The sequence below is a fragment of the Camelus ferus genome, chromosome 21, assembly GCF_009834535.1.
Source record: "Camelus ferus isolate YT-003-E chromosome 21, BCGSAC_Cfer_1.0, whole genome shotgun sequence".
NCBI classification, from domain to species: Eukaryota; Metazoa; Chordata; class Mammalia; order Artiodactyla; family Camelidae; genus Camelus; species Camelus ferus.
In genome coordinates, this window is record NC_045716.1 from 13,099,211 (window position 1) to 13,125,867 (window position 26,657).

At 42.1% G+C, this 26,657-nt stretch overlaps 1 protein-coding gene across 6 annotated transcripts in view; it reads left to right on the forward strand.

The window, feature by feature from the left end:
• Positions 1–16,650: 16,650 nt before the first annotated feature.
• Positions 16,651–26,657, forward strand: part of GPR161 (G protein-coupled receptor 161) — a 52,093-nt gene continuing 42,086 nt past the window's right edge. For 2 of the 6 annotated variants that reach the window (XM_032463799.1, XM_032463796.1), the window contains exons 1-2: positions 18,040–18,504; positions 19,033–19,157. Coding sequence is in view for 5 of the 6 variants with exons in the window: in XM_032463796.1 (XP_032319687.1) it covers positions 19,142–19,157 (16 nt within the window). In the remaining variant the exon portion in view is untranslated. Of the gene's footprint in view, positions 16,769–17,080; positions 17,369–18,039; positions 18,505–19,032; positions 19,158–26,657 lie in introns of those variants that run through there. The other 4 variants (XM_006193974.3, XM_032463800.1, XM_032463795.1 and 1 more) reach the window with 4 other exon arrangements.

Sequence of the window (26,657 nt, forward strand, 5' to 3'; positions counted from 1 at the left end):
CTATGCATGGGCATTACATTTTTTGCCACAATATACAACAGTGTAATAAACTTTCTTTCATGTGTATGTATAGTCTCCTGTCCTGGTGCTTTTATTTCTATAGATTCCTAGAAGTAAGATTTCTGAGTCAAAAGGCATATATTTATTTTAATTTAATAGATATTGCCAGATTGCTTTTCGAATTGTTATACAAATGCACACTTTTACCAGCATTATACGAGGGCCCTGGTTTCAGATGCTAGTCTGAGGACACCCACTTCCATTTAGTAGTCTCTCTGCATACTTTAATAGGTACTAGGACTTGAGAGTCACAGGTTCACCTCATTGCGGGATTTACACAAGAAAGGAATAAGGGGCAGGAGTCAGGAAAGCCATTCAGTGGGGATTCCCCTTTACAAAGGACCTCAAATTTTTAAAAACTTTCTAGGTAAGGTAGATGAACAAATCATTGAAATGTTGCAGAAAAACGTGTTACAGCTTAGTGTTACAGCTCAGTTGTGACAGCAACCTGGATCTGGGCAAGAGACCAAGCAGCACTCAGAGAGTTGGAGAACTCAGGTTTATTATACCAGTAGGCGGCGAGGAGTTAACACTCCAAGCTCTGGAGTCGTCTGTAGTTTTACACAGGATTTTATAGGCTGCCAGTTTACACTTCACAACATCATATGCAAATAAGGTATAACAAAAGTTGACTAATGAGAAACAAACTTTGTAGAAATGGACCAATCAGGAGGGAGAGAAATAACCAATCAGGAGTGAGCTCCATGCAAATGAAATACTACAAATGGACCAATCATAAGTTAGGGAAATGGACCAATCAGGGGTGAAGGAAATAACCAATCAGAAGTGAGCTCAGGGAACCAATAGAATTTTAGGGCTAAGTTCCACTTTCCTAGAAGTAAGCCCTTTCAGAGGCAAAAAGTGAGATAGAGCCTCTGGGCCAAGAAACCAGATGCAAGATAGTAGTGGCCCTGCCTGGGGATCCTGCCAGTCTTTTTTATGGGGCTTCCCACCTCAGCATCACAGTGGCGATTATTAAAAATATTTGTTTACTAAAAGGAAATATTGAATATACCATATGTTTTAGAAGCCTATATTGGTATGTCTTCATTCTTTTCTTTTGTTCTCTTTTTTGTTCTTTACTCTGGTCCTCCTAACGCTCCCTCCCAATCTCTCTTCCCAGTTTCTCCCTCCCAGACCCTCCCTGTCTCCCAGTCTCCCTCCTTCCCTCTCTCCCTATCCTTTCTCTCCCCTTCCCTCTCCCCCTGCCCCTCCAAACGTCGTCCCTTTCTAATTTGCACACATCAGATCCACCTCCCAGGCCCACCAGGTCTTGGGCTGGGGTTGCTGCAGCTCCAGCATTGGCCACTAGGGGCCCTCTGCTCCCCTGGCCTGAGGGAAGAGAAAAATGTCTTACCACTTTTCCAACTTTTTAAATAGAAACAAGCGTCATGGGTATCTTCAAAAGACTATCCCCCAACAAACCAAGGGAAAATAAAAAGAAATAAAGAAAGATACTCCAAACAGCAAATGTAGTTTCTGAGTTTAAGTTGACCAAACCTAGTCTTAGCTGTCTCGACTGAGACAGCTGACAGGGCATAGCCTTTACCCTCTCCTTCCCCATCTTCAGAAACAAACCAAAGATAAAATTAAATTGGCCATGATGTGAGGGTTAGCAGGAACCTCACTGCTTTCCAACACTTAACTCTTAGTCATCTCTCTTGGCATGACCTGGGCAGGATTCTCCCAGCTCCTGCCTTTCCTCCCTGGGGAGATTTTCCTCAGCAGCCACCCTGACCTCCAACTCTCCCTCCACTGGTCCAGGGGAAGATCTCTGGTCCTCCCACACCAGCCTCACAGGTGTTTCTTTAGACTTCTTAGAGGATTCTGTGACTGTCAGTACTCAAAGTCTTGGTCTCTTCAACCTCTTCCCTTGCTGGCTTCTGACTTGACTCCTAATGCCCATTTCACTGCGGAGTCACGACTATCAGCAGTTTGGGGATAGGGTTAGGATCAGAACCCTTGTCTTTTGACTCCTAACCTGAGGACTGCCATTTACATCATAATTTTTCCATCAAAGGGCCATGCATGAGGTGAGATATATATATATATTTGAATGACAGTGATAATAAGAATAGAAAGGTATGCATTTAATATGCTAGCAACTCAATGGATATTGAGTTCTAAAACTCAGCAAATTAAATTTCCATAATAAAACACATCTTTGCCTTCTCAGGTGGTTCAGATTTTTATTGAAAGAAAAATTATTTTCTCCACCCTGCAGTGGACTGGTCCTCAAGGACTAACATTTTAATCTGACAAGATACTTTCCATGTACTCTGGATTTATATTCCATTGCTGGCCAAAGCCAATTGCTAAGAGGCAACTCGAAATTAGCACTGCAACAAGCTGACAATAAACAGTGGAGACAAAAATCTACTCAAGGAAAAAATTGTAAGGTAGGTGGAAAAGCATTGGTAATATTCCTGACTTTGTCTCCTATTCCACTGGGTCTTTTTTCTCAGCTGGCAGTCAGCTAAGCCAGTAATTATTGCTTAAAGCTTAGCATAGCCATTTTTTGGCCCCTTTTTTCCTCCTTCTCATAATCCTTCCCCCATTGTAACATTTATGCAAGAATTTCTGGATGGTGCTGTGCACTTATTATTGCATCCCATTTTTTTGTGTGTGATAGTAATATTGACCAATTGTCCATCAACCATTCACCTAATGATTTTAGTATCCATTGATGATTGTTATCATTATTGGCATTCATTGAAATAATGAAAAAACCATCATTTCATTAAGTGTTGAAAAACGGTGACTTTAAAATTCTGTTCTTTCTTGTGCATTTATTTGCTGGAATTTTACTATCAAGAACTTTCCATCACGTACTCTTTGGTTACACTGAAATGTAATTCTTATAAGAAAGGTGAAATAAATGTTTGATTTCTTCCTTTCATTTATTAATTTTTCAGAGAAATGAGTTGGTTACCTAGTGATCACCAATGGTGACCAATAGATTTTTTTTTAAATAACTATAAACTCAAAAGCTTTCCTGTGTTGTATATGTTCTAATCCATTGCAATCATTATTCTTTCTGGTGCTCAAATTGTCCATTTAGATTGGTTCTTGTATCTTTTTGAAATGATTTCACAGGTCTTTGAGATATTTTTTCTTTTCCTGTTCGAGAAGATATTCCATATTTTATACATTTCCTGGTCCAGAACAATAAGCTATTTCTGCAGAATCTTAGTTCCTTTTAATGAGAAATAGTATTTTGAGACCACATCTGGTTGCTAGGGGTATTCATTGCTACGAAAGTGCTCACTGCCTCTGGGCTGTCATTTCTTTATGCCTTTTGAGTGGATTGAGTTAGAAAATAGACTTTTTAAGAGGAAAACTCATGAATTCATACTGACATTTCCAATTCAAATTACTCTTTGAAGGTTTTTGCTTAACCTCTTCAATTTTTTGCTTGATCTCTTTCTCATCACAAAAATCTCAGTTCCAACAACATGAATGTAATTATTTGCTTTTTCCTACATAATAGGTATAATTGTTTCAAACAACAATACCAAATTACCACTGACATAAAAGGACTGAATGAAATTAAAACATTTTTACATAATTCTTTTTGTCTTTAGAACATTCCACTAAGGAAGTACAGTCAAAATACTATACTCTAAGCTGACTTGAAACTCTTTCTCTTTTTTGTTGTGGCAGAATTCAAAGGAAGATGGCTTCACGAAGACGTCCCACCTTAATCCCTGGACCTGTAAGAATGACGAGCTATCAAGCTTGTGATTATGTTATGCTATGTTATGTTATAGGGCACACTGGACTTAAAAATAGGGATATTATCCAGTTAGGTCTGACCTAATCATATGAGCCCTGAAAAGCAATGAGCTCTGTGTGGCTGAAAGGGGACTTAAGGGGAAGCCAGAGAGAATCAGAGTGTGAAGAGGACTTGACATGCTTCGGCTGATTTGAAGACAGAGGCTGCCTGCATCCTCTAGAAGCAGAGAGAGCCCTTGAATGACAGCCCACAAGGAAGTGGGGACCTCAGTCCCACAATGACAAGGAACTGAATTCTGCTAGCAACCTGAATGAGCTTGGAGTAGATTCTCTCCCAGAGCCTCTGATAAGAACCCAGCTTGGCCAACACCTTGATTTTGGCATTATGGGCCCCTGAGCAGAGAACCCAGCTGAGCTTATGTAGGCTTCTTCCTAAACTGTGAGACAAAAAATAGTTGTTTTTAAGCTGTTAAATGTGTGGTAATCTGTTATGCAGCGCTAGAAAACTAATCAAGTTTTTATGCCACCAACTTGAAATTTTTTTTACGTTTTTCTTCAGTTTTTATGGGTTAGTTTCTTTTCTTCTTTTTGTTAGCTTTCTTCAATTTTGTAAGATACTTAGTTTCAAAGTCAAAATTCCACAACCATAACATTTCCAGAAATACTGCTTTCTTCTCTGTTTCCTTTACCTGCTTCTCCCTTTTCTTTATTGGAAACCACCTTTTTTATTAGCTGTGGATTTGTTCTTCCATTTAAAAAATAGTTTTAAAAATATAAGCAAATACCTATATATTCATATTCTTTCCCTTTCTCACACAAAAGAAAACATATAATAAATAATCCTGCACCTTGCTTTTTTAGCTTAACAATATATCTTGGTGGCCATTCCATAATGGTTTGTAGACTATACCACTGAGCTATACCTTCCCCACTCCCCCTTCTTGTGATTAACAGTATCTTTTACCAAGATGTATGCTTGACTCCATGTATTTCCCAGCCAAAAAATTCATAAGTACTGGCTTCTCCCCAGTTCCTCAGAGCTATTAAGGAGCTGCCTTCTTGGCTATAGTTCTCAGTAAGGTCGCCAAATAAAACTAAAACTTACAGTTCTCAGGTTGTGCATTTTATATTTCACCCAACAGTTATGTGAGGTTGGAAGTCATTCATTCTTACCACTGTGTAGTATTCCATTGTGTAAATATTTTATAATTTACTGTGCATACTGTTATTAATCGGCCCTTAGGTAGTTTCTAGTTTGGGGCTACTATTAACAATGCTGCTATGAACATTCCAATACATGTCTTTTGTGAACATATGTACACATTTTTGCTAGAAGTGGGATTGCCAAGTCATAAGGTATGTATGCTTAGGGTTAGCAGACAATGGTATGCATTTTTGCAAAGTCAGTTGTACCAGTTTACGCTCCCAACAGCAGTGTGTGTGAGTACTGGTTGCTTCACGTCCTCGTCAACACTTGGTCCAAAAGTAGTTTTAATTTGCATTTCAGTTATTAGGGGTAAAACTGAGCATCTTTTGATATGAATATGGGGCACTTCACATTTCTTCTTCTGTGACCTGTCTTCATCATGGGCCCATTTTTAATTAAGTGCTTGGTATTTTGCTTCTGAATATTTAACAGCTCTTCACATGTTAGAAATACTAGCCTGTGCTGGTTACTGTCTGTTTGCCACATCCCAGCCAGCTATCTGGATGTTCCCCTGGGAGGCTGACCTTTACATATTCCATCACCCAGACTCCCTTGATAGCAGTTTCTGGTTGAGTGTGGCCAATGGGAGATACAGGCAGAAGAATAAAGGGTGGGATGAGAGAGAGGCTGAGCTGTTTTCCCCTTTGTCTTCCTGGTTCCGCAGTGACTACACCTCTCCTGATAAAGCTCTCAGGAGCAGTTCTTTCTCAATAGTTTGGCTCCTAGTGGGCTGTGATAACATTATTTCCTCCCCTGTCTCTTTAGCTCTAGGGGAGCTAAGGACATTCTGATGCTACTTGTCTCTGGGAAGGTCACAACCCTAGCTGTTTCCTTAACCCTGCCCATAGCTCTGCATGTAATCTCTTAATTAATATATCTTTATTTGAGCCATTTGGGAGTGAATTCTGTTTCCTGCCAGGATCCTAATTGTCACATATTCCTTTGTGACATTAAGTTGCAAATATTTTTTTCCCAGTTTATCATTTTTTTCCTTTGACTTTGCTTATGGTGATTTTTCAGAAAAATTTTTTGTAATTCTGTAGTCAAATTTATGTTTTTTATTATTATTGCTTCTGGAAATGATGTCATAGTTAGGAAAGTTTTTCCCACTTATAGAGGAATTAATTCTTATTTTTTTCTAGAAGTTATTTGGATTTGATTGTTGATGTTTACATCTCTGATCCATCTAGGATTTCCCCTTTACACAAATTTTTTTTTTTAAAGTATAGTCAGTTTACAGTGTTGTGTCAATTTCTGTACAGCATAATAGTTCAGTCATCCATATACATAAATATATTGGTTTTCATATTCTTGTTCCTTATAGGTTACTACATGATATTGAATATAGTTGCCTGAACAGTAGAAACTTGTGTATCTATTTTACATATAGTAGTTAGTATCTGCAAATCTCGAACTCCCAGTTTATCCCTTCCCACCCACTTCCCCCCAGTTTGTTTTCTATGTCTGTGAGTCTGTTTCTGTTTTGCAAATAAATATACTTGTCTTTTTTTTTTTTTTTTAGATTCCACGTATCAGTGATATCATATGGTATTTTTCTTTCTCTTCCTGGCTTACTTCATGTACACACAAACTCTTAAATCATCTCCCATGCAAAAACTTTTCCATATATGCTATTTTCTGGGGAGAGTCATTATAATGGTGAAAATTATTATAATCTTTTATATTCCTATTCAGTACATTCCAGTTTAAGACAGATTCTAATATAGCAATGATAATAATAGTAATAATAAAATGGATGATAATAGCTAAATTTAACTAATAGAGCCTTAACTAGAGCTTGCTAAATTCTAGGCATTTTACAAGCATTATATCATTTAATCCTCATCACAAATGTATGAAATAGGTCCTGTTATCATACTCATTTTTCAAGGGAGGAAACTCAGACTGAGGGAGAGCAAAAGGGAGTAACTTGCCCAAAGATACTCAGTCACTAAGTGATGGTTCTTCAGCCCAGGCTGTCTAACCCCAGAGTTTTCAGGTTTCAAACCACTTGTACATGACATTTGACTCTCAGGAAAACCCTCATGTAGGTTATTACTATCTCCATACTGAACTGGAGAAAACTGAGCTGAGGAAAGAACGGAATTACTCAAGTTTGCATTTTGTCAATGGGAGACCTAGGTCTGGCTGGAACCCAGATTTGGGGACCAGGAGATCCAGGTTTTTGACTCCCCCACCTCTGCCTCCCATAGCTAGGTGGACCACCAGAGTTGAGGCTGGCAGAATCCTTCATATTCAAGGGGAGCCAAACTGAAGAGGGCGGAAACAGTTAATCCTGGTTGTCTTGAATGGTTGCCAAGGACTTTCTGGCAGGGACTGGAAGGCCACTCACTGCCCTGGGAATCCACGGTTTCCACTCCAGTCATAGCCTGAGTGATGACTGATAACATCGTAATAGTGACTTCCTTAAGAAAGCTAATAAATTGTATGGTAGAAAAAAACAATTTCACTTAGCAATATGGTGGAAATCTGTTTGAATGAACCGAAAGACCTAGGCAGGCCTTAAATCAGGGAGTTCAAGGGGGTCACAGGGTATCCTTAGTGAAGGGGTCCAGAAACTTGGCTTAGGATGGAGCTGGGGTATATGTATAGTGTGTGTGTGTATTGGACTGTATGTATATCAGTATATGTACATACATACAAACATACATACACACACACACATATATATATATATTGGGACATATGGATATGTTTCATCATGTGTGTTTTAAGCCACAGTTTTAAAAGTATTTTCCACCTTCTAACATCTCTGAAATCATAATGTATCTTACTGTCAGCAACATCTTGGATTTGATGAAATACTTTGTATCTGTGGGGCCAACTGACATTCTTCAAAGTCCAATGACACCCATTCCTGGGCTCTCTGATGTCTGCCTGTGGTCCCTCAACAGATAAAGCACATTCTTTACTGGGCATGTCTGCCCTAACAAACTAATAGCCCAGGTAATGCCTAATCTCACAAGAGTGCGGGCTGGCTTGTTGCAGCCCACCTTATCAGAATCATAGACCTCTCAGCACTTCATGGACCCTAAACTTCTTACCTCACGTATAACCTGCCCCCGCCACTGCCTGCGCCAACCCCCCCTTAGGCACCGGGTTCCTCCTCCACTCAAGGGCATTTCTCCACCAATTCTCCCCTCTCTCTCCTACAGCAGCGATCAGCTTTGGCCCACACACTCCTCCGAAATGCACCCATCAAGGTCAAGAGAAACCTCTACGAGGTGCAAAGATTCTCAAGCCTTTTTGTCCTCAACCCGTGAGCGGCTGACTTCTCCCTCCTCCGAGACGTGCTTTCTCCCCTTGGCGTCCAGGACACCTCATGCCTCAGCCTCCTTTAACCGGCCTTCGTTTTCTCAATCCCTCAAGGTTGCAGTGCGCCAGGGCTCAGTCCTGGGTCCCCTTCTCTGTCTTCACTCACTCTCTTGGTGATATGGTCCTCAGTGTTATGGGTTGAACTTTGTCCCAACAAAGGGTAATGTTGAAGCCTTAAACCCAGTACCTCAGAACGTGACCTTATTTGGTACCAGGGTTATTGGAGATGTAATTAGTTAAGATGAAGATGAGGTCCTGCTGGAGTAGGGTGGGTCCTTAATTCAATATGACAGTTGTCTTTTTTTTTTTCCTTTGACAGTTGTCTTTTGAAGAGGAGAAGAGACACAGAGATGGAGGCACACAGCAGGAGAGTACCATGTGAGGATGGAGTACGGATTGAAGTGCTTCAGCTTGAAGCCAAGGAGCACCAAGGAGCGAGCAGACCCCCAGAAGCTAGGAAGAGGCCAGGAAGGATCCTCCTGTAGGGGTGTCAAAGAGAGCATGTCCCTACTGACGTTTTGTTCCGGGATGCCTAACCTTTAAAACTATGATTGTTTTAAACTCAACTGCTTTTGTTTTAAGCCACCCAGTTTATGGCATTTTATTATAGCAGCCCTAGGAGATGAACACACCCAGACTCATAGCTCGAAAAACCATCTCCATGCTGAAGATTCTGAGATTCATGTCTGGAGCTCACACTTCTTTTCAACTGTTTACTTCACGTCCCCACTTGGATAACCAATAGACATCTCAAACTTCATGTGTCCGCACTGAATTTCCAACCTCCATCACTCACCTCCACCTCCAGGCTTCCCTGTCTCAGCAGAGGGCAACTCCATCCTTCCTGCTGCTCAGGGCAGTAGCCCTGGGGTCAACCCTCATGCTTCTTTTTTTTTTTCTTATACCCCATGGTCATCATGTAAGGAACTCCTATTACCTCTGCTTATGAAACAAAGACAGAATCTGACTCTTTCTCGTCTCCTTCCCTGATAGCATCGTGGTCCAAGACGCCGTCATCCTCTGCTCAAATATGTCCCAACTCTACTCCCAGTAAAAGCCAAAGTCCTCACCATGGCCAATGAGGCCCCATATGAATGCCCTCTTCTCTCTTACCTGTCTGACCCCATCTACTACTGCTCCCCTGGCTTGCTCCCCCTGCTCCAGACACCCCAGCTTACTTGCTATTCCTTGAAGATGCAAGGCAGTCTAAGGAAGACATTCAAAGGATGACAGTCATATTGAATTGAGACCCACTCTGCTCCAGCAGGACCTCATCATCATCTTAACTAATTATATCTGCAATAACCCTCGTTCCTTAGAAGATGCAAGATTCTTTGCCCTAGCTGATCCACCTGTCTAGAATGCACTTCCTCAGACATCCGAATGATCAACTCCATCACCTCTTTCAGGTCTTTGCTCAAGTATCAGATTCTTTATAAGCCTTACTCTGATCACCCTATTTAATGTTGAAAACTACCCTTATCCCCTGCATCCAATTCCTCCTCATCCTGCGCTAATTTTTGTTAGAATGCAAACTCCTTGAGGGCAGGACACCTTGTCCGTTTTGCTCACAGATGTATCTCAAGAGTATATGAAATGTGCTCAGCAAATACTTGCTGTAGATGACAATACACCTTAGTGTGTGTATCTGGATATATTTATCAAACGTTTAACTGCATTTTTGTTTTGAAATTATACATTTAAAATAATGAAACGATATATAATTTCTGTAAAGAATTCAATACAGAAAGTGTCAAAAGTAAAAAGCGAAAGTGCCTGCTTCCGCTGTCACACATCCGGATGTAATCAGTTTCCGGTTTGGTGGGTGAAAACCAATAAAGGGAAACGGCTCTAAAATGAAGTCAGGCGGCCAGAAGAGGGAGCTCTCGGGCAGAACCACTCCACCTCAGTAACAGGAAGAATTGTCAATTACAGACAGAAGAATCATCAACAGGGAAGAATTATGCACAGGTCCCAACAGGAAAAGATGAACATTGCACCTCCTAAGAAATCAACTACCCCCGTAATTCAGCCAATGAGAAACGGACATCACCTTGAACTCTCACTTTTCTCCAATGGACTTCTTTTTTCTTTCTTTTTTTTTCTTTTTTTTTTTTTTTGCAGAGGGAGGTAATTAGGTTTATTTATTTATTTGGTTTTTCAGTGGAGGTACTAGGGATTGAACCCAGGACCTCATGCATGCTAAGCATTAGCTCTACCACTTGAGCTATACCTTCACCCTCCAATGGACTTTCATTCAAAACCACCCCTCCCAACTTCCTTTTCTTCTATTAAATAAGCATTCTTCCCCATTGTCTGTTAGACTCTCCTGTTCATTTGCTGTGGCTTGCTTGTCCCAAATTGTAATTCTCTGCTATTCCTGAATAAACCTATTTTTGCTGGTAAAATAATCCACTGTTTCATTTTTAAGATCAACAGGTATATACTCTCCTGGACTTATTTTAGTGCTTGTGCAAACATGTACACAGATGTATATATGTTTACAAAAATGGGATCATACTACTCATATACTTTTCTGGAACTTTTTCATTTAGTATATTGTGGGCAACCTTCTATGTCAGCACAGATAAATCTATTTCATTATTTTTAATTGTTTCATGTATTCCACTGCATGGACAGCTAAGATAGTTTTCAATAATGGCGTCATTGGTTTGTGGAGATGGTTGTTACCTAAAGTTTTAGCAAAATGTTGCCAATTTTTAACTTGAGATTTGAGATATTTGGGAAAGAGATTGTCCCGGTTTACTTTTATCTATACATAAAGAAATTATTTTTAAAGTCATTTGCAAATAATACTACTGATGAACGGATAATTTAAGAAAATAAGTAATTTTATATTATCATTTAATAAAGGTAGTACTAGAGAAGGCCCATCTATTTTGAAACTATATAATATATATATTAACCAGAGACCATTCTTTACCATTTACTAAACTAATTTGAGACTGAAAGGTCTTTGGATGACCGCACTCGTGCTTCCCTGTTCTACTGCACCCAGAGACAGCCCCTGCAGGTACAGGTCTGACTGAAGTATGGCAAGGCTGCAGAGGCAGCAGAGTGAAACACAGCTTACATAGTCCTCATTGAGCAACTGGGAAGTCCAAGGTCAAGGTGCCAGAAGATCTTGTGTCTGGTGAGGATCTGCTTTCTGGTTTGCAGATGGCTACCTTTTTATATCTTCACAAGGTATAGAGCAGAGAGAAAGAAGCAAGATCTCTTGTGTTTCTTCTTCTAAGGGCACTAATCCGATTCATGAGGGCTCCATCCCCATGACCTAATCATCTCTCAAAAGTCCCACCTCCAAATACCATCATCGGGGATTAGGCTCCAGCATATGAATTTTGAGGGGAACACATTCAGTCCACAGCAGTGTGTGTGTGTGTGGCGGGGGTACGGTACACCTGCATGTATGGCACACTTACTAAGTGTGAGATTTTCATTCATTGTGTCACTTAATCTTCACAAGGATCTAGTGAGGTAAGTACAACCATGCTCCCAGTTTACAGATATGGATACTGAGGCAGAGGGAAGTTACATAAAATGTTTTGGTGGGGGTGGAAGAAAGAACTGATTACAGAAATGAAGTTCTCACTTTTGAATTTGATGACTAGAGGTCTCTGTCAACTAGAAGCTTATAAGTCATCATGGGAACTATGAAATACTGCAAATAAAATGCCCAGTATGGAAACTGGAACATAGCAGGAGTCCAATACATATTTGTTAGGTCTGAATATCTGCACATCTATGGAGGCCATCTTTGAAAACGTTGCCTGGTTTTAACCAACCATTTTACACAGATAATCCTAAAAGCAAAAAGTTTTCTATTGAAATTTTCAAATGCCCGTATCTCCTGTAATTTTGGACAGATTCCCCTTCCTTCTCTTTTGCCATCCTATACACACACACAAACACAGAGCAGATGTTGCAAGATGAGGTGGTTGCAAGTGAGGTCTGCAGCCCACAGAATTGTGGACGGTTTCACTCGCGGGTGGACACAACCCAGAGCACAACCCACCCTCCATGAAATCAGTTTGTGGGAACATTTGCTCCCTCCTCCTTATCCACGGTTTTTAGCTTGCTAGAGCTATTTTATCAGTCATTTTGTGTCCATGTCTTCCTTGGAAGACTCTCCCAACATTTTCTGGAAGCATGCCCAATGTGAAGGCAGAAGAGAAATCTGTTTACATACAAGATATCACAAAAGAAGAAAGAACTGAGCTGTAGGTTTGAAGGCTTGTCCTCGAATATATGAGTCCCAGCCATGTGTATAAGGACCAGCTGGGGGCATTTGACATGATGCAGAATTCTGGAGTCCTACCCCAGACCTGACCTGCCATATTTGTTGGAGGAACATTTCTCAAGTCTAACACACCCTTTTAAAAAAATAACATATATTTGATAACAATCTTTTAGTATTCTGAAATGAAACTTGTGATAACATAATCTACCTCTGTACAGAATTTTGAAACTTTAAGATGATATTCTTAATAGTAATAATAGTAGAGACTGACCACGTCACTCTTCCACCCATAATTTCCTCAACCAGAGAATAGCCAAAGGATCCGTAAGACCCTGCACCATCTGGCCTCTTATTTCCTCTCTGAACTCACATTCTATTTCTCTACCTCTTACTCATGCTTCTCAATACACACTAGTCTCACTGTCCCTTTGATAACCTAAATATGTTGCCTCCTCAGGGCCTTTGCACAGGCTCTTCTCCAGGCCTGAATCACTTCTCCTCAGATGTCTACTTGGCTGACTCCCTCACTGCCTTCAAGTCTTTTCTCAAAAGACAACTTCTCAATGACACTTTCTCTGACTACCCTACTCAAGCTCCACCCCTACTAACCATGTGGTTGAGAAGGTTGGGAAATGCTGACAGTCAGAGTCCACCCCTGGAGCTGGGGGAGAAGTCAACCCTATGCAAATTCCCATCGCTGATTCCCAAGGGGAAGCACGTTTCCCCTAAGGAAATTTGCGCATACACTGCCTGCTGGAGAGGGAATGGGTGCTGAACAGCAGACAGCAGCTACCCACAACTGCTAAAGAGTCAGTGTCTCTGGGAATGTGGCTGGAAACTCAGCAGCTCAACAAACTTCCCAAGAGATTCTTTTTATTTGAAAAGAGCTTTATTGAGACATAGTTTACATACCCTAAAGGTCATCCACTTAAAATGTAGAATTCACTGTTTTCTAATATATCTCCAGTTATGCAACTGTTGCCATAATCTAATTTTAGAACATTTCCATCATCTCCAAAAGATATCTTGTACCCCATTAGCAGTCCCTCCCATACCACTCCAGCCCCAGCCCTCGGCAGTCACTAACCTGTCCCTTTAGATTGACTGTTCCAGATACTTCATATAAATGGAGTCATACAATATGTGGCCTTTTGTGTCTGGTTTCTTTCATTCAGCGCAGATAATGCTTTCAAGGTTCATCCACATTGTAGCCTGTCAGCACTTCATCCCTTTTAATGGCTGAATCATAGTCCCCTGGGTGGATAGACCACATTTTGTCTATCCATCCATTGATGGACATTTGCGTTGCTTCCACTTCTTGGCTATTATGAATAATGCTGCTATGAACATTCATATGCAGGTTTTTGTGTGGGTGCACGTTTTTATTTCTCTTGGTTAGATACCTAGAAGTGAAATTACTGGGTCATATGGTAACTTGAAGTTCAACATTTTGCCAAACTGTTTTCTATAGTGGTTGCATCATTTGACTTTGCCACCAGCAGTGCACAAAGGTTCTGATTTCTCCACATCTTCCCCAACACTTGTTACTGTCTTTCTCATTATAACCATCTTAGTGGGCGTGCAGTGGAAGCTGGTTGTTTTGACATGCATTGCCCTAGTGACTAATGGTGTCCAGCAGGTTTTCATGTGTTTATTGGCCATTGATAGATCTTCTTTGGAGACATGTATGCTCAGAGCTTTTGCCCATTTAAAAAATGGGTTGTTTACCTTTTTATTTTTGAGTTGGGGAAGTTCTTCATGTGTCCTTTATCAGATATATGATTTGCAAATAAGTTATGTCATTCTGTGACTTGTCTTTTCGTTTTCTTGATGGTGTCCCAGGAAGCTAAAAAGTTCTTAATTTTGATGAAATCCAACATATCAAACTTCTCTTCAATCACTTGTGATTTTCATGTATCTAAGAAGCCTTCAAGGGATACTTAAATATCCCAAAATCTGAGAACCAGAGGCCCCTGAAGACATATTTTATTTTTTTTTTCATTAATTTATTTTAAAAGTTTTATCAGGTTAGGCTCTGTCCTATAGAGGTGAATAAAACAGAGTGTCTGCTCTCATGAAATCTGTGTCTGTGAATGGAGGCATACTATAAATAAATAAATAGAAAAATATATGTAATAAATTGGGATACATTTTATATTGGAGCTTGAGACACAGCTGATGTTGGAGAACCCCTTCTAGACTGGTCAGGAAGGACTTCTTGGAGGAGGAGCCATTTAAGCTGAGATGTGAAGGTTCAGAAGGATTCAGTGTGTGGAGAGTAGGGGAGTAATAGTCCATGCGGAACAGACAGCATACTTCTCATTTTTGCTTTCACTAGTTTTACATGGACTGCTGAATTTAAGATATTTTATATCTTTCGGTCTCATTGTATGTAGATTCTTCAATCAGCATTTCAGATTTGCTAGGATAAGGTCTCTCATTATCTTAATCTTCGGTGGGGACGCCAAAGGGGATGACTTATGAAACTGGTTTGGGAGAGGAAAATTATTATTTATCTTTCTCTCATTTTTTGAAAACTAAAAAAATCAATCCTTGCACAAAATCAATATCATGTTTTTCACAGGACTGTCACCCATGTGGTGACAGACAGTGAAATAATTACTTTAATAATATTTTTTTTCTATGTTTTCTCTGTGTTTGACTAAATGCTGCTCACAGCTCATTATTAGCTCTAGGAGAAGAAAAAAATCTTAAGAGAGCAATTGAAAGAATACATTTGTTGGCAGCAATTTCTAGCTTTGAATGCACAGTAAGTTGTGAGCTTATGAGCTCTGGGAAGAAAAACCTTTGAGATAAATAATATATGTGATAATGAGCAGCAGGAGAAAAAAAGATGTTTTCAGTTGAAGAGTTCAAAATGAAATAGAATAAGTCTGAGAAGGACATCTTTTGCATCATGAGTGGATAAGAAGCTGAAAGAACCATAATTGTTTTGATTCTCATTCTCTTCATGCCAGTCTATGGCATATATGACCAGGCCTTTCTTGAATATCAGCATTCCCAAGAGTTTAGCTCTCAGGTTCTGTGGTGTTAGGTGATTTACTGACATTATCTCATTTTGTTTTTTTAACTCTACAGACAGGCAGGTATGCAGATGCCTACTTTATATATGAATAAGCTGAGCTGCAGAAAGGTTAAATAACTTCCCCAGGGTCACAAAGCTTAGCCAGTGTCTGAGTCAATGCAAATTTAAAAAATAAAATAAAATAAACAGGGATTTCAAAGTAAAAGTCTAAAATATTTTTGAGAGCTCACTGTTTTAAGCTCCTTCAAGCATCTGGCTGGCTGGTGACCTAGACTCTGAAAGGAGTTTCTGCTTCTAGTGTTGAACCAAATAAAGCATCTGTCCCTTAGGAATATTAAGGCATCCATTTACTCTTTGTGTCCCTATTACTCCTATTTGTCCCTGAAGACAAGCAGGGTGTTTGGCAGGTGCTGGATAGTAAATTATCGTTCTAAATAGTACCTCGGTGGCCTAATAATAATAAAGAAGCAGCTCCCACAGTGCCAATCTGCAGACAAGGGAATAAGTAATGCATTTATCATGCACACGGATTTCAGAGGAATTTGAATCCTACTCTGGGTAAAGCATCAGTTTTTGCTGGAGTTTGGTGACCTTGGCTTTATACCTTTTCACCCGACTTTTTTGCTCCCTGTTTCTCACCTCTTCCTCTCTCCCTCCCAGTTTGACTTTTTGCTTCAACTTTTCATCCTCTTATTAAGACTGCTGCAAAGAAAACGGAGGAGGCTAGAGTCGGTAAAGAACGTGGGGAGGGAGGAAGGAGACAGACATTATGAGAATGAACTTGTTCTGTCCTTTGAATCGGCAGCGTCCCGGTCTGTGTATTGTAATTCTTACTCCCCAGCCAGTTGGTTCAGCGGGAGAGTGGAGTAGCATTGTAAAGATCTGTTTACATCCACCCTCCCACTCCCAAGTGCTGTGGGTTCCTCAAAGGCTGGCTTCGAGGTTGATTCACTGTGATATTCCCAGGGCGCAGGACAGTGCCAGGCACCAGGCAGACGCTCGCACACGTTGGCTGGATGAATGAAAGATGAGCAGAAAAGGCGATACCTGGAGGAGTCCAAGGGCGAGATTGGAGGAGCAGGAGAATAGGACTGTGCGGAGTCTACGGGAAGAATCCGAAAGTGTAAGTGTGATGGAGAGAGAGAGATGGAAAAAGGGGATGTCCCAACGGCTGGAACTGGGACGGAGGATGGGATCTGAGAAGGCCCGAGGAGGGACCACAAAGGTTTCCAGGAGAAAAGTGGTGCGAGCCGAGAGGCTAGGGGCGAGACAAAGAGCAGCAGCTGAGGCCGATCGTGGGAAGAAATGGAAAAGTGGCCGGGAGGGAGGGCAGACGCGAAGGAAGGGGCGTGAGGGATGGGAAGCGGCGGCGCCCAGACGGGGAGGGGCGGCGGCGCGCGGGGCCCGGGCGGGGCCTTGCGGGGCCCGGGGGGACCGGAGGGGGCGCCTGCAGACCGAGGGGCCGCGGAGCAGGGGCGGGCGGCGCGGGCGGAGGAGGGGCGCGAGCGCCGCAAAGTTACTTGGCCTGCGCCCGGCCCGGGTCCGCGTGCTGGTGGCGGGGCGGCGGGAGGAGCGAAGCGGGGCTCGGCGGGCTGAAACCCGAAACCTCCGATTCCCGAGCGCGGCCGGGAGGAAGGAAGCGGCGGCGGCGGCCGCCGAGGCGGGGAGACGGCCCGGCCGGGCCCTGAGCTGCGGCGGCGGCGGCGGCGGCGGCGGCTCCCGGGTGAGCACCGGCGGGGAAGGGGGCCGGCCGGGATGGAGCGGGGCCGAGTTCATTGTGCGGGGCTGGAGGGCGCGGGCGGGGCAGGGTCTCCGCGACCCCTTCCCCCACCCCTCCCCGCCCCCACGGGGCTTTTCTTCTCTCGGCGCCCCCGTTGGAGGTAGGGGGCTGTCCTCCCGGCCGCACTCCGCCTTGCTTCGGGGAGCCGGCGTTCTTTGTGGGAAGATCTTGGGGGCGCGCCCCTGCCCTGCGGCTGGGGGCTTCAGAGAGACCCTTCCCACTAGCCTGCCTCGCTTCTCCGGCGCCGCCCGAATCCCCCTTCCGAGACCCCCGGGCAGGGAGGACATCGGTGCGTGCCTGGGATCCGGCTGAGAGGGGTCGTGCCCCCTGGGGCCAAAGGGCTTTACGGGGACAAATGTGTGGGGCCAAGCGGCCTCGACCCTCAGCGGAAATCCATGAGGACCAGGTAAGCTGCATCCTCCCAGTCGGGGCTCCGGGCGCTGTCTGGAGCCTGGGCGGAAGATGCGCACACAAGCCGCCGGGCCCACCTTGGCGCGGCGGGGTGGGCATCTCTGCCCCTCAGATCTGCAAGCGGGAGATTTGGTTAGCTTTGGGGGAACTTGGCCCGCCTTCTGGCCCAGAGCTTAAACCCCTTGCAACCTTTTGACAAAGGCATGCGGGATGAGAATGTCTGTTTTTTAACTGGGATGTCCTGGGGGTGCTTTGGAGGGGTCTGCTCCCCAATAACCACACAGCGGAGCTTTGGCATCACTTTATCTCACATCTTTGGGGCTATTTTTGTTCGTTATTGTACTTTTCATGCGTTTTGCCAAGTGCTTTCAAGAGCAAGTCATTTGATTCTTCTCCCTGGGAGGGTGGTGTGGTTTTGGAGGGAAGGATTTTAGTTCGTTGATGTGTCGGATGGGGATAATGATAACACCAGGAGGGCCTATCTCGGTGTCGGGGGGTGGGGGGAGGAATGGGCATCACTGTGCCCCCTCCTCATCCAGCCAGGGAGGATTCAGCTCAGCCTCTTCTCCTGTGACCTGGACCTGGAAATGAGCTTGAGAGAGCTACTGCGTCGAGAAATACCAGGTGGCTTTCCCTTATAACCCCTCTTACTGCGGCCACTGAGACAGGTGAGGAAAGGCGTTTTCCAGGCCCGCAGAGCAGAGAGAGGAGGGAGGAGGGGCCTCAGGTCCCACAGACAGGGGCTCTTCATCCAGCTCTCTTTGAGGGATTCAGCCACCCATTTTGGTCACTTCTTCCACAGCGCCCCTCCTGTCCTGTCCTAGTCTACCCTCATGTTACACTTACAAGATGCTTCCAAGCGCTTTGATACACACTTTTCAATTTCATTCACATCACAGCCCTGTGAAGTCTTATTAACCCGTTTTACAGGTGAGGAACATGAGACTCAAGAGAGGTGAAGTACTCCGCTCAGCAAGTAAGGAGTCAAGATTGAACTCAGGTGTTCTGACTCCGCAGTGCTTTTCACGGGGGCTCCATCACATAGATGGGCCCTTGAACTCCGTCAGGACTTTTCTCTGCCCTACAGCTCCACTGCCATGACAGGAAGAAGAGGGACTTCTCACCAGGAGGCCGGCCTGACATTTAGAAACTAAATTCAAGCCTCAGGTAGTCAAATCATTCTCTTTGTATTGCAGCCCTGTGCAGTGGGAGTCTGAGAAAGGAGGCCGCCGTGTGATCAGAAGGGCGGAGTTCTTTGTCTGAGTTCCACGGAAGGCAGAATGGGCTGAGCTGGGACTGACCTAAATGTCGACCAAAGGAGGTACAGTTCTGTGATGTAAACTCTGCTGCTAGGGTCAGTCAGGAAGCCTGCGTGGAGGGGGACTGGCCAGAGGGCTGATTGGGGGGTGCTGTGTGTAGAGCATGCCTTCCCTTGAAGAAACAGCAGCAGGTGTGACAAAGTTCCAGTACATTGCCTGATCTGAATTTTGGGGAAAGTTGCAAATTTTTATGGAAGAAAGCTCCATGTTTTTAAAGTTGGCAACTAATTTAAAACATTTTTCAAAATGTGCAGGGCAACCAAATTATGTGTGCAGGCTGGTTGTGGCCTGCAGACTGCCAGCTTGCAAGCTTAGGAAGTATTTGTTGTCATTTTGAGATGTAATAAAGCATGACTGGAGCGGAGAAGGAGTGTCTTCTCGCGGTTTTTCCGTGAGAACAAAAAACATCAGCAGAGTTGTGGATAGCTATCAGTGCTACCTGGACTTTGGAGGAAGGATTGACCTAATGACTTAATACTTCATTCAGGCAGTACTAAACTCATCTCTGATTCTAGTTCTGCACCAAGAGTGCTTACCACTAGCTTTTATCTGTTTCTTTGGCCAGTTTATGTGCCCAGCAGGGCAGAGGATGGCATTCATGGTAGATATGTTCAGGAAACACTGGGAGCATAAAGGAAAGGGTTTTCAGTGTGGCCTGTGGTAAAGCATGGAGGTACATTTGATTGGGGCTTGTATTTGATTTATACTCAAGTAAGAGGAGTGACATCACACTGTGTTAAGAGCACTGGTTAATGTCAGAGAGCCTGCACCCAGCCCTGCCACTTACAAACCTGTGACCTTGGGTAAAAAATGGAAACTATGCCTGGAATGTAATAATTCTTCAAAAATGTGACATATTATAAAATACTTTTTAAATATAGAAATGTATAGGAAAATAAAGTTCCTCCTACCTCACCTCCACTCCCTCTCTGAGAGGTAACCATGGTACATATATTGTTTTCCAAGCCTTTTTCAATGCAGAAATATATGCTCACCGAGTCTGGAAATATAGGGGAATATGAATATATAATACAGAGCTTATTGACATTATATTATAAAACACAGTATTGTTTGCATTTCCAATTTTAGGACCAACCTTAATATATTGGATATATTTAAAAATACATAAATGAGGACCATATGTAATTATATGCTCGGTGACTGATTTTTTTTAACAGTGAGACTCAGATGTCTTCCAATATCAATAACATAGATACACTTCATTCTTTTTAATGACTACATAGTATTTCATAGTATAGATTAGCCATAACTCATTTAAACATTCTCTTGCTGCTGGAGTTCTAGATTGTTTTCAGTTTTGTCTATTATAAACAATGCTATAGTGAACATCTGTGTATGTAAGTCTCTGTGTACTAGTAGAATATTTCTGGAGGAAAGTTATAAGTGGAGTTGGTGGGGGTCAAAGACAATGTATATTAAACATTTAAGCAGAATTCCTTTTGTTTTTTGGGATCTGGAGATTGTGCAGAAAAAGAGATTGAATTTATTTATTTACTTAAGTTTACTTGTTTGGGAACAGGTAGTATCTGGGGTACTATATTTGGAGATAGGCAGTATTCATAAAGCAAAACATTCAAAGGCTGTAAAAGGTCACACCTCCCTCCTGCCCTAGCGCTCTATTTCCCTTTTTGGGTACAACTAATTTTTCCAGTTTTTGTGTATTCTTCTGGAGATGGTCTGTGCATCTATAGGCAAATAAAATGTGTCTTCTGTTTTCTCTCTGTAAAAAATAAATATGGTATCATACTAAATACCCCATTCTCAAATTTTAAAAATTTGACCTATATCTTGGAGACCATTCCATGTAAAAGTTCTGTGCATTTTAAATGCTGGTGGTCTTCCAAGTCTACCCTTAAAAAAACAATAAAAAAGCTTAATCAGTTTACACTCCCTCAAATCAAATCCTTTAACGATTTTTCCATTGAATTGTTTGTGATTTCATCAGTTTGTGAGAATCTTCCTACATTCTGGAATTTAAACCTTTTCTTGTTAATAAATCAAATATCTTGCCTTTTATGTCTTCCCCAGCTTTGCTTATTGAACCTTTGACTGTGCAGGAGTGTTTAATGTTTATGTAGTTTTCTCTATGGCTTCAAGTTTTCTGTCTTATTTAGGAAGTCCTCTCCTATCTCAAGATTAAGTTTTCCTAAAACTTTTCTTTCCTCTCCATTCTTTCTTTGCTTTTATTCATCTAAAATATTTTAATTAAAAAAAGAATTTGGGGGGGAGTATATAATTAGGTTTGCTTGTTTATTTATTTTTTAAAGGAGGTACTGGGGATTGAACCCAGGGCCTCATGCATGCTAAGCAGGCGGTCTACCACTTGAGCTATATCCTCCGCCCGATCTAAAATATTTTAAGTTGCTGTATCTTTTTTCTTCAGTTTCCCTCCTCCCTAACACCAGAGGGACAAGATTTGAATTTGCCTGTGAGCCTCTTTAGCCAACGTAATATGTGTCTTCTCTTTCACTTTTATAGCGACTTTTTTCCCCAAGTCGTAAGGATGTGCTCTTCTACCTGGATAAGAGAGAGAAAGGGCATTCTGGACAATGGAAGCATTGTCACATGCAAAATCATGGAATTGGAGAACAGCAATACATACTTGGAGAACCATGGTTTATTCAGGATAGCTGAAGTGGAGGATCCTACAAGGGAATAGATTCCCAAGGTGCCAAAAACTGACATAGCATGATCAGGTTTGTGTGGGGGACAGCAGTGGGGAGGACAGATTGGAGTGAGGGTGAGATCAAAGGCAAGAAGGTGTGATAGAAATGTCTGGTGATCATCCAGGGGAAAGATGGAGAGGCTCTGAGCTGGGGTAATGGCAGTGAGGATGAAGTTTTGAATTAGAATTTAGTGGTGCAAGGAATACATACACACACATACGTGCACACACACTGACACATGTGTATGTATATAACTGAATCACTAGGCTGTACATCAGAAATTGACACAACATTGTAAATTGACTACACTTCAATTAAAAATTTAGTGGTGCACTAGATGCCTGTGATAGGAATCAAACCAACCAACATATATTTCTTTACATACATAATCTCATTAGATCCAGGCAATTCAATATGGAAATCCAAAGCTCAAATGTGCTCATTAATCTACCCAAGGTCACACAGTCAGAAAGTGACATTCAGGGCCTTAGCCCCATCAGGATTATCTGGCAAGAGTGGTCTAGGATGTCCTGGGTTTCTGTCTTGAGTGATTTGGGTGGGTGGTGGTGTTTTTTCCTAGAATAGAAAAAAGCATGAAGATAGCATATTGCGATGATAGAAGTAGAGATGGTGAATTCTGTCTTGCACATGTTATAGCTGAGGTGCCTGGGTGTGACATATGGAAGAAAATGTCTACTAGGTGGGTGGATATGAATCTGGAGCCCCCAGGAGTGGTCTTGGCTCTAGATGGAGGTTTGGGAGTCATCATTGTTCAGGTGACTATAGGGCGGGAGCATACAGAGAGAGACGACGTATCAGATAGGGCTCTTTCCTTTGCAGAGTGGTAGGTAATATAATTCAGATTGGCGTAAAAAAAGGAAAGTTACTGGCTCATGTCATTAAAAAGCTCAAGAGTGTATTTGGCTTCATACAGGTTCAGAGTTCAAATGATTCATCAGGATTCATTTTCTTACTTCCCCTTATCTCGTGCACTCCCCTCTTGATGGCTAGGGGAATCTGCAGGTTCAAATCCAATGGAGAGGGGAGCTGTCTTTCTCCCCGCTATCCCAGCAACAGTCCCGTTACGTCTCGTAAAGTGATCGGGTCAGAGGGTGTTGGCATATGCCAATGACGAGACATCAATGGTGCATCACATCCGTGAAGACACATGGGCTTGGAGGATAAAAAGGATGACTCTTTAGAGGAAATTTTGGGGCAACTACAGAGCAAGGGGAAGAGATGTAAGGAAGGGAAACCATCCATTTCCTCTGTAGATGAGAACGGAAGAAGTAATGCTCCAGATGGCGTCTTGGGAAAAAGTAACACTCACAGGGCAGGATGATTACAGGTAGAGAGAAGATATAAGGGACAGGTTGGGAATGAAGAGAGCGAGAGGCAGGAGAGAGCTGGATCAGGGGAGCCAAGGGAAGAGGGAGTCTCCTGGGAAAAAAAAAAAAAGTTGTCAAAGGTCAGATGCGGGAGCGACCCCAAGGAAGGGCCCATTGGATTTGGCTACGAGATCATTGGTGACCTTGCCCTCAGCAAAGGTGGTCATTTATTTTAGACTTGGCTGGGACTACCATCTAGAGGGTTCATATTCTTACCTGCTTCTGCAGTCCTCACCCAGGCCTGGGGATGGCCAGGTAAGGGCAGAGGTGTAGTGATGGCAATCAAGAAACTTGGGTCTGTTAATAAATTAGGTATATGACTATGTGTAACTCACTTCATTTCTTTGGGCCTCATTTCCTTTTTGGGGGGAGGAGGGCCTCAATTCCATCATCTCTAAAATAACACAATTAGAATGAGTTGCTTCTGAAGCCTGTTTTTGCTCTTAACATGTTGGAGATGAATGAATCTGATCACTTCTCACCACCTCTGTTACCAAAGCCCTGGTCCAAGGCATCATCCCTCACCTGGGCTAGAGCAGCAGCCTCCTGACTGGTATCCCTGCCTCCCAGCTTCGTCCCTGTGGTCTGTTCATCCAGCAGGAGAGTAACCCTTCTAAGATAGGAGTCAGATGCATCACTCCAAGGCCTTCGGTTCCACCTGGAATCTAGTCCACACTCCTGACCATCTCCATAGCCTGCCCTTCTCCTCTTCCCTCACTCCTTTCCAGCTTCCTTGCTAGTCCCTAAACCAGCCAAGCTCATTCTGTCTCAGGGCCTTTGCAGGGGCTCTTCCCTCGACCTGAAATTCCCTTGCATCATTTTTTGGTTTCTGCTCGAATGTCAGCTCCTTGGAGAGACTCTGCTGACTCCTCACTCCCACCTGCCCATCCATTCCTTCTCCCTTTACTTTTTTTTTTTTTTTTTAAACATTTTTTGTTTTACTTTACTTCATAGCACCGGCCACTCCCTGAAATTACCTTATGTATTTATTGTTTGCTTTTTTAGATTTTTATTTATTTCTATCAAATTATATCTTTCATTTTTTCCCCCAGGTTTATTGAGGTATAATTGACATACAGCACTGTGTAAGTTTACGGTGTGCAGCGTAACGATTTGACTTGCATACTTCATGTAATGATTATCACAATATTAGTGAACATCCATCATCGCTTAGAGATTCAAATTTAAAGAAATAGAAAAAAACTTTTTAACCTTGTAATGAGAACTCAGGATTTACTCTCTTAACAGCTTTCATATATAACATACGGCAGTGTTAATTATATTTATCAGGTTGAGCACTACATCCCTAGTATTTCTTTATCTTATTAACTGGAAGTTTCTACTACTTATTGTTTATTTGTTGGCTGTCTGTGTTCCCTTCCCCCTGAACATCAGCTCCAGGAGAGGAGAGATTTTGGCATCTTGATCAGCGCTGTGTCCCAGCTGCAGAGTAGAGCTTGGCTCCAAATGGGTGTTTGGTAAACATTTTTTCAGGGGTAGCTGAGTGAGGAATGAGGAGGAAGTTAGGAGTGTCCTGGCACCAGTGGCAGTGTGGTGAGGGAGGGAGGGGACGTCCCCTATTTCTCACGGCTGTGCATGATGGCAACTGCCTCAGATATGGTCATCAGAAAAAAGTATATTCAGAAGGAATACCACTTTAAGCCATTTATTTTTAATATTCTCAGTTTTAGCAATGTGAGCTTAATTAGTTTGCTGGGCTCTGTGAGGATAATTAGCAAAACAAATAATTAAGGGCAAAATCAATAAGCATAGTAATCATTGTTTTTCTTGCGCTAGAAGTAATTATCTCAGTCTTATTCTCAGCACAGCTTCTGTCTCTCTTTGTCTTCTTTGATCATGTGAGTGAGTTTGTTTATAGAGAGAGTTGTTTTTATTTTTCTTGATCTTTTGAGTATATATCGTAAAAAATAGAATGAACCCAGTTACTCCTATGGAGCAGGATTTCTCAACCTCAGCACCACTGACATATTAGGCTGGATAATTCTTTTTTTTTTTTTTTTAACACCTTTATTGTGGTATGATTCCTGTACAGTAAACTACACATAGTTCAGATGTACAATTTGATGAATTTTGATAGATGTATACACCAATGAAACCACCACCACAATCAAGACAGCTAACATTTCCATCACTCCCCAAGAAATGCAAATTTCCAATTCCCAATTTATCTCTTCCCACCCCGTTTACCCTCTGGTAACGGTAAGTTTGTTCTCTATGTCTGTGGAGTCTGTTTCTGTTTTTTTTTTTTTTTTTTTTAACATTTTTTTTAATTGACTTATAGTCAGTTTACAATGTTGTGTCAATTTCCAGTGTAGAGCACAATTTTTCAGTTATATATGAACATATATGTTTTCATTGTCATGTTCTTTTTCACTGTGAGCTACCACAAGATCTTGTATATATTTCCCTGTGCTATACAGTATAATCTTGTTTATCTATTCTGCATTTTAAAATCCCAGTCTGTCCCTTCCCAACCCCCTTCCCCTTGGCAACCACAAGTTTCTATGTCTATGAGTCTGTTTCTGTTTTGTATTTATGTTCTTTTTTTTTTTTTTTTTTTTTAGATTCCACATATGAGTGATCTCATATGGTATTTTTCTTTCTCTTTCTGGCTTACTTCACTTAGAATAACATTCTCCAATAACATCCATGTTGCTGCAAATGGCTTTATGTTTTTTATGGCTGAATAGTATTCCATTGTATAAGTATACCACATCTTCTTTATCCAGTCATCTGTTGATGGACATTTAGGCTGTTTCCATGTCTTGGCTATTGTAAATAGTGCTGCCATGAACATTGGGGTGCAGGTGTCTTTTTGAAGTAGGATTCCTTCTGGATATACACCCAGGAGCAGGATTCCTGGGTCATATGGTAAATCTATTCCTAGTCTTTTGAGGAATCTCCATACCGTTTTCCACAGTGGCTGCACCAACCTGCATTCCCACCAGCAGTGTGGAAGCGTTCCCTTTTCTCCACAGCCTCTCCAGCATTTGTCATTTGTGGACTTTTGAATGATGGCCATTCTGGCTGGTGTGAGGTGATACCTCATTGTAGTTTTGATTTGCATTTCTCTGATAATTAGTGATATTGAGCATTTTTTCATATGCCTATTGATCATTTGTATTTCTTCCTTGGAAAATTGCTTGTTTAGGTCTTCTGCCCATTTTTGGATTGGGCTGTTTGTTTTTTTCTTATAAAGTCGTATGAGCTGCTTATATATTCTGGAGATCAAGCCTTTGTCTGTTTCATCTTTTGCAAAAATTTTCTCCCGTTCTGTAGGTTGTCGTTTTGTTTTGTTTGTGGTTTCCTTTGCTATGCATAAGCTTGTAAGTTTCATTAGGTCCCATTTGTTTATTCTTGCTTTTATTTCTATTGCTTGGGTAGACTGCCCTAGGAGAACATTTTT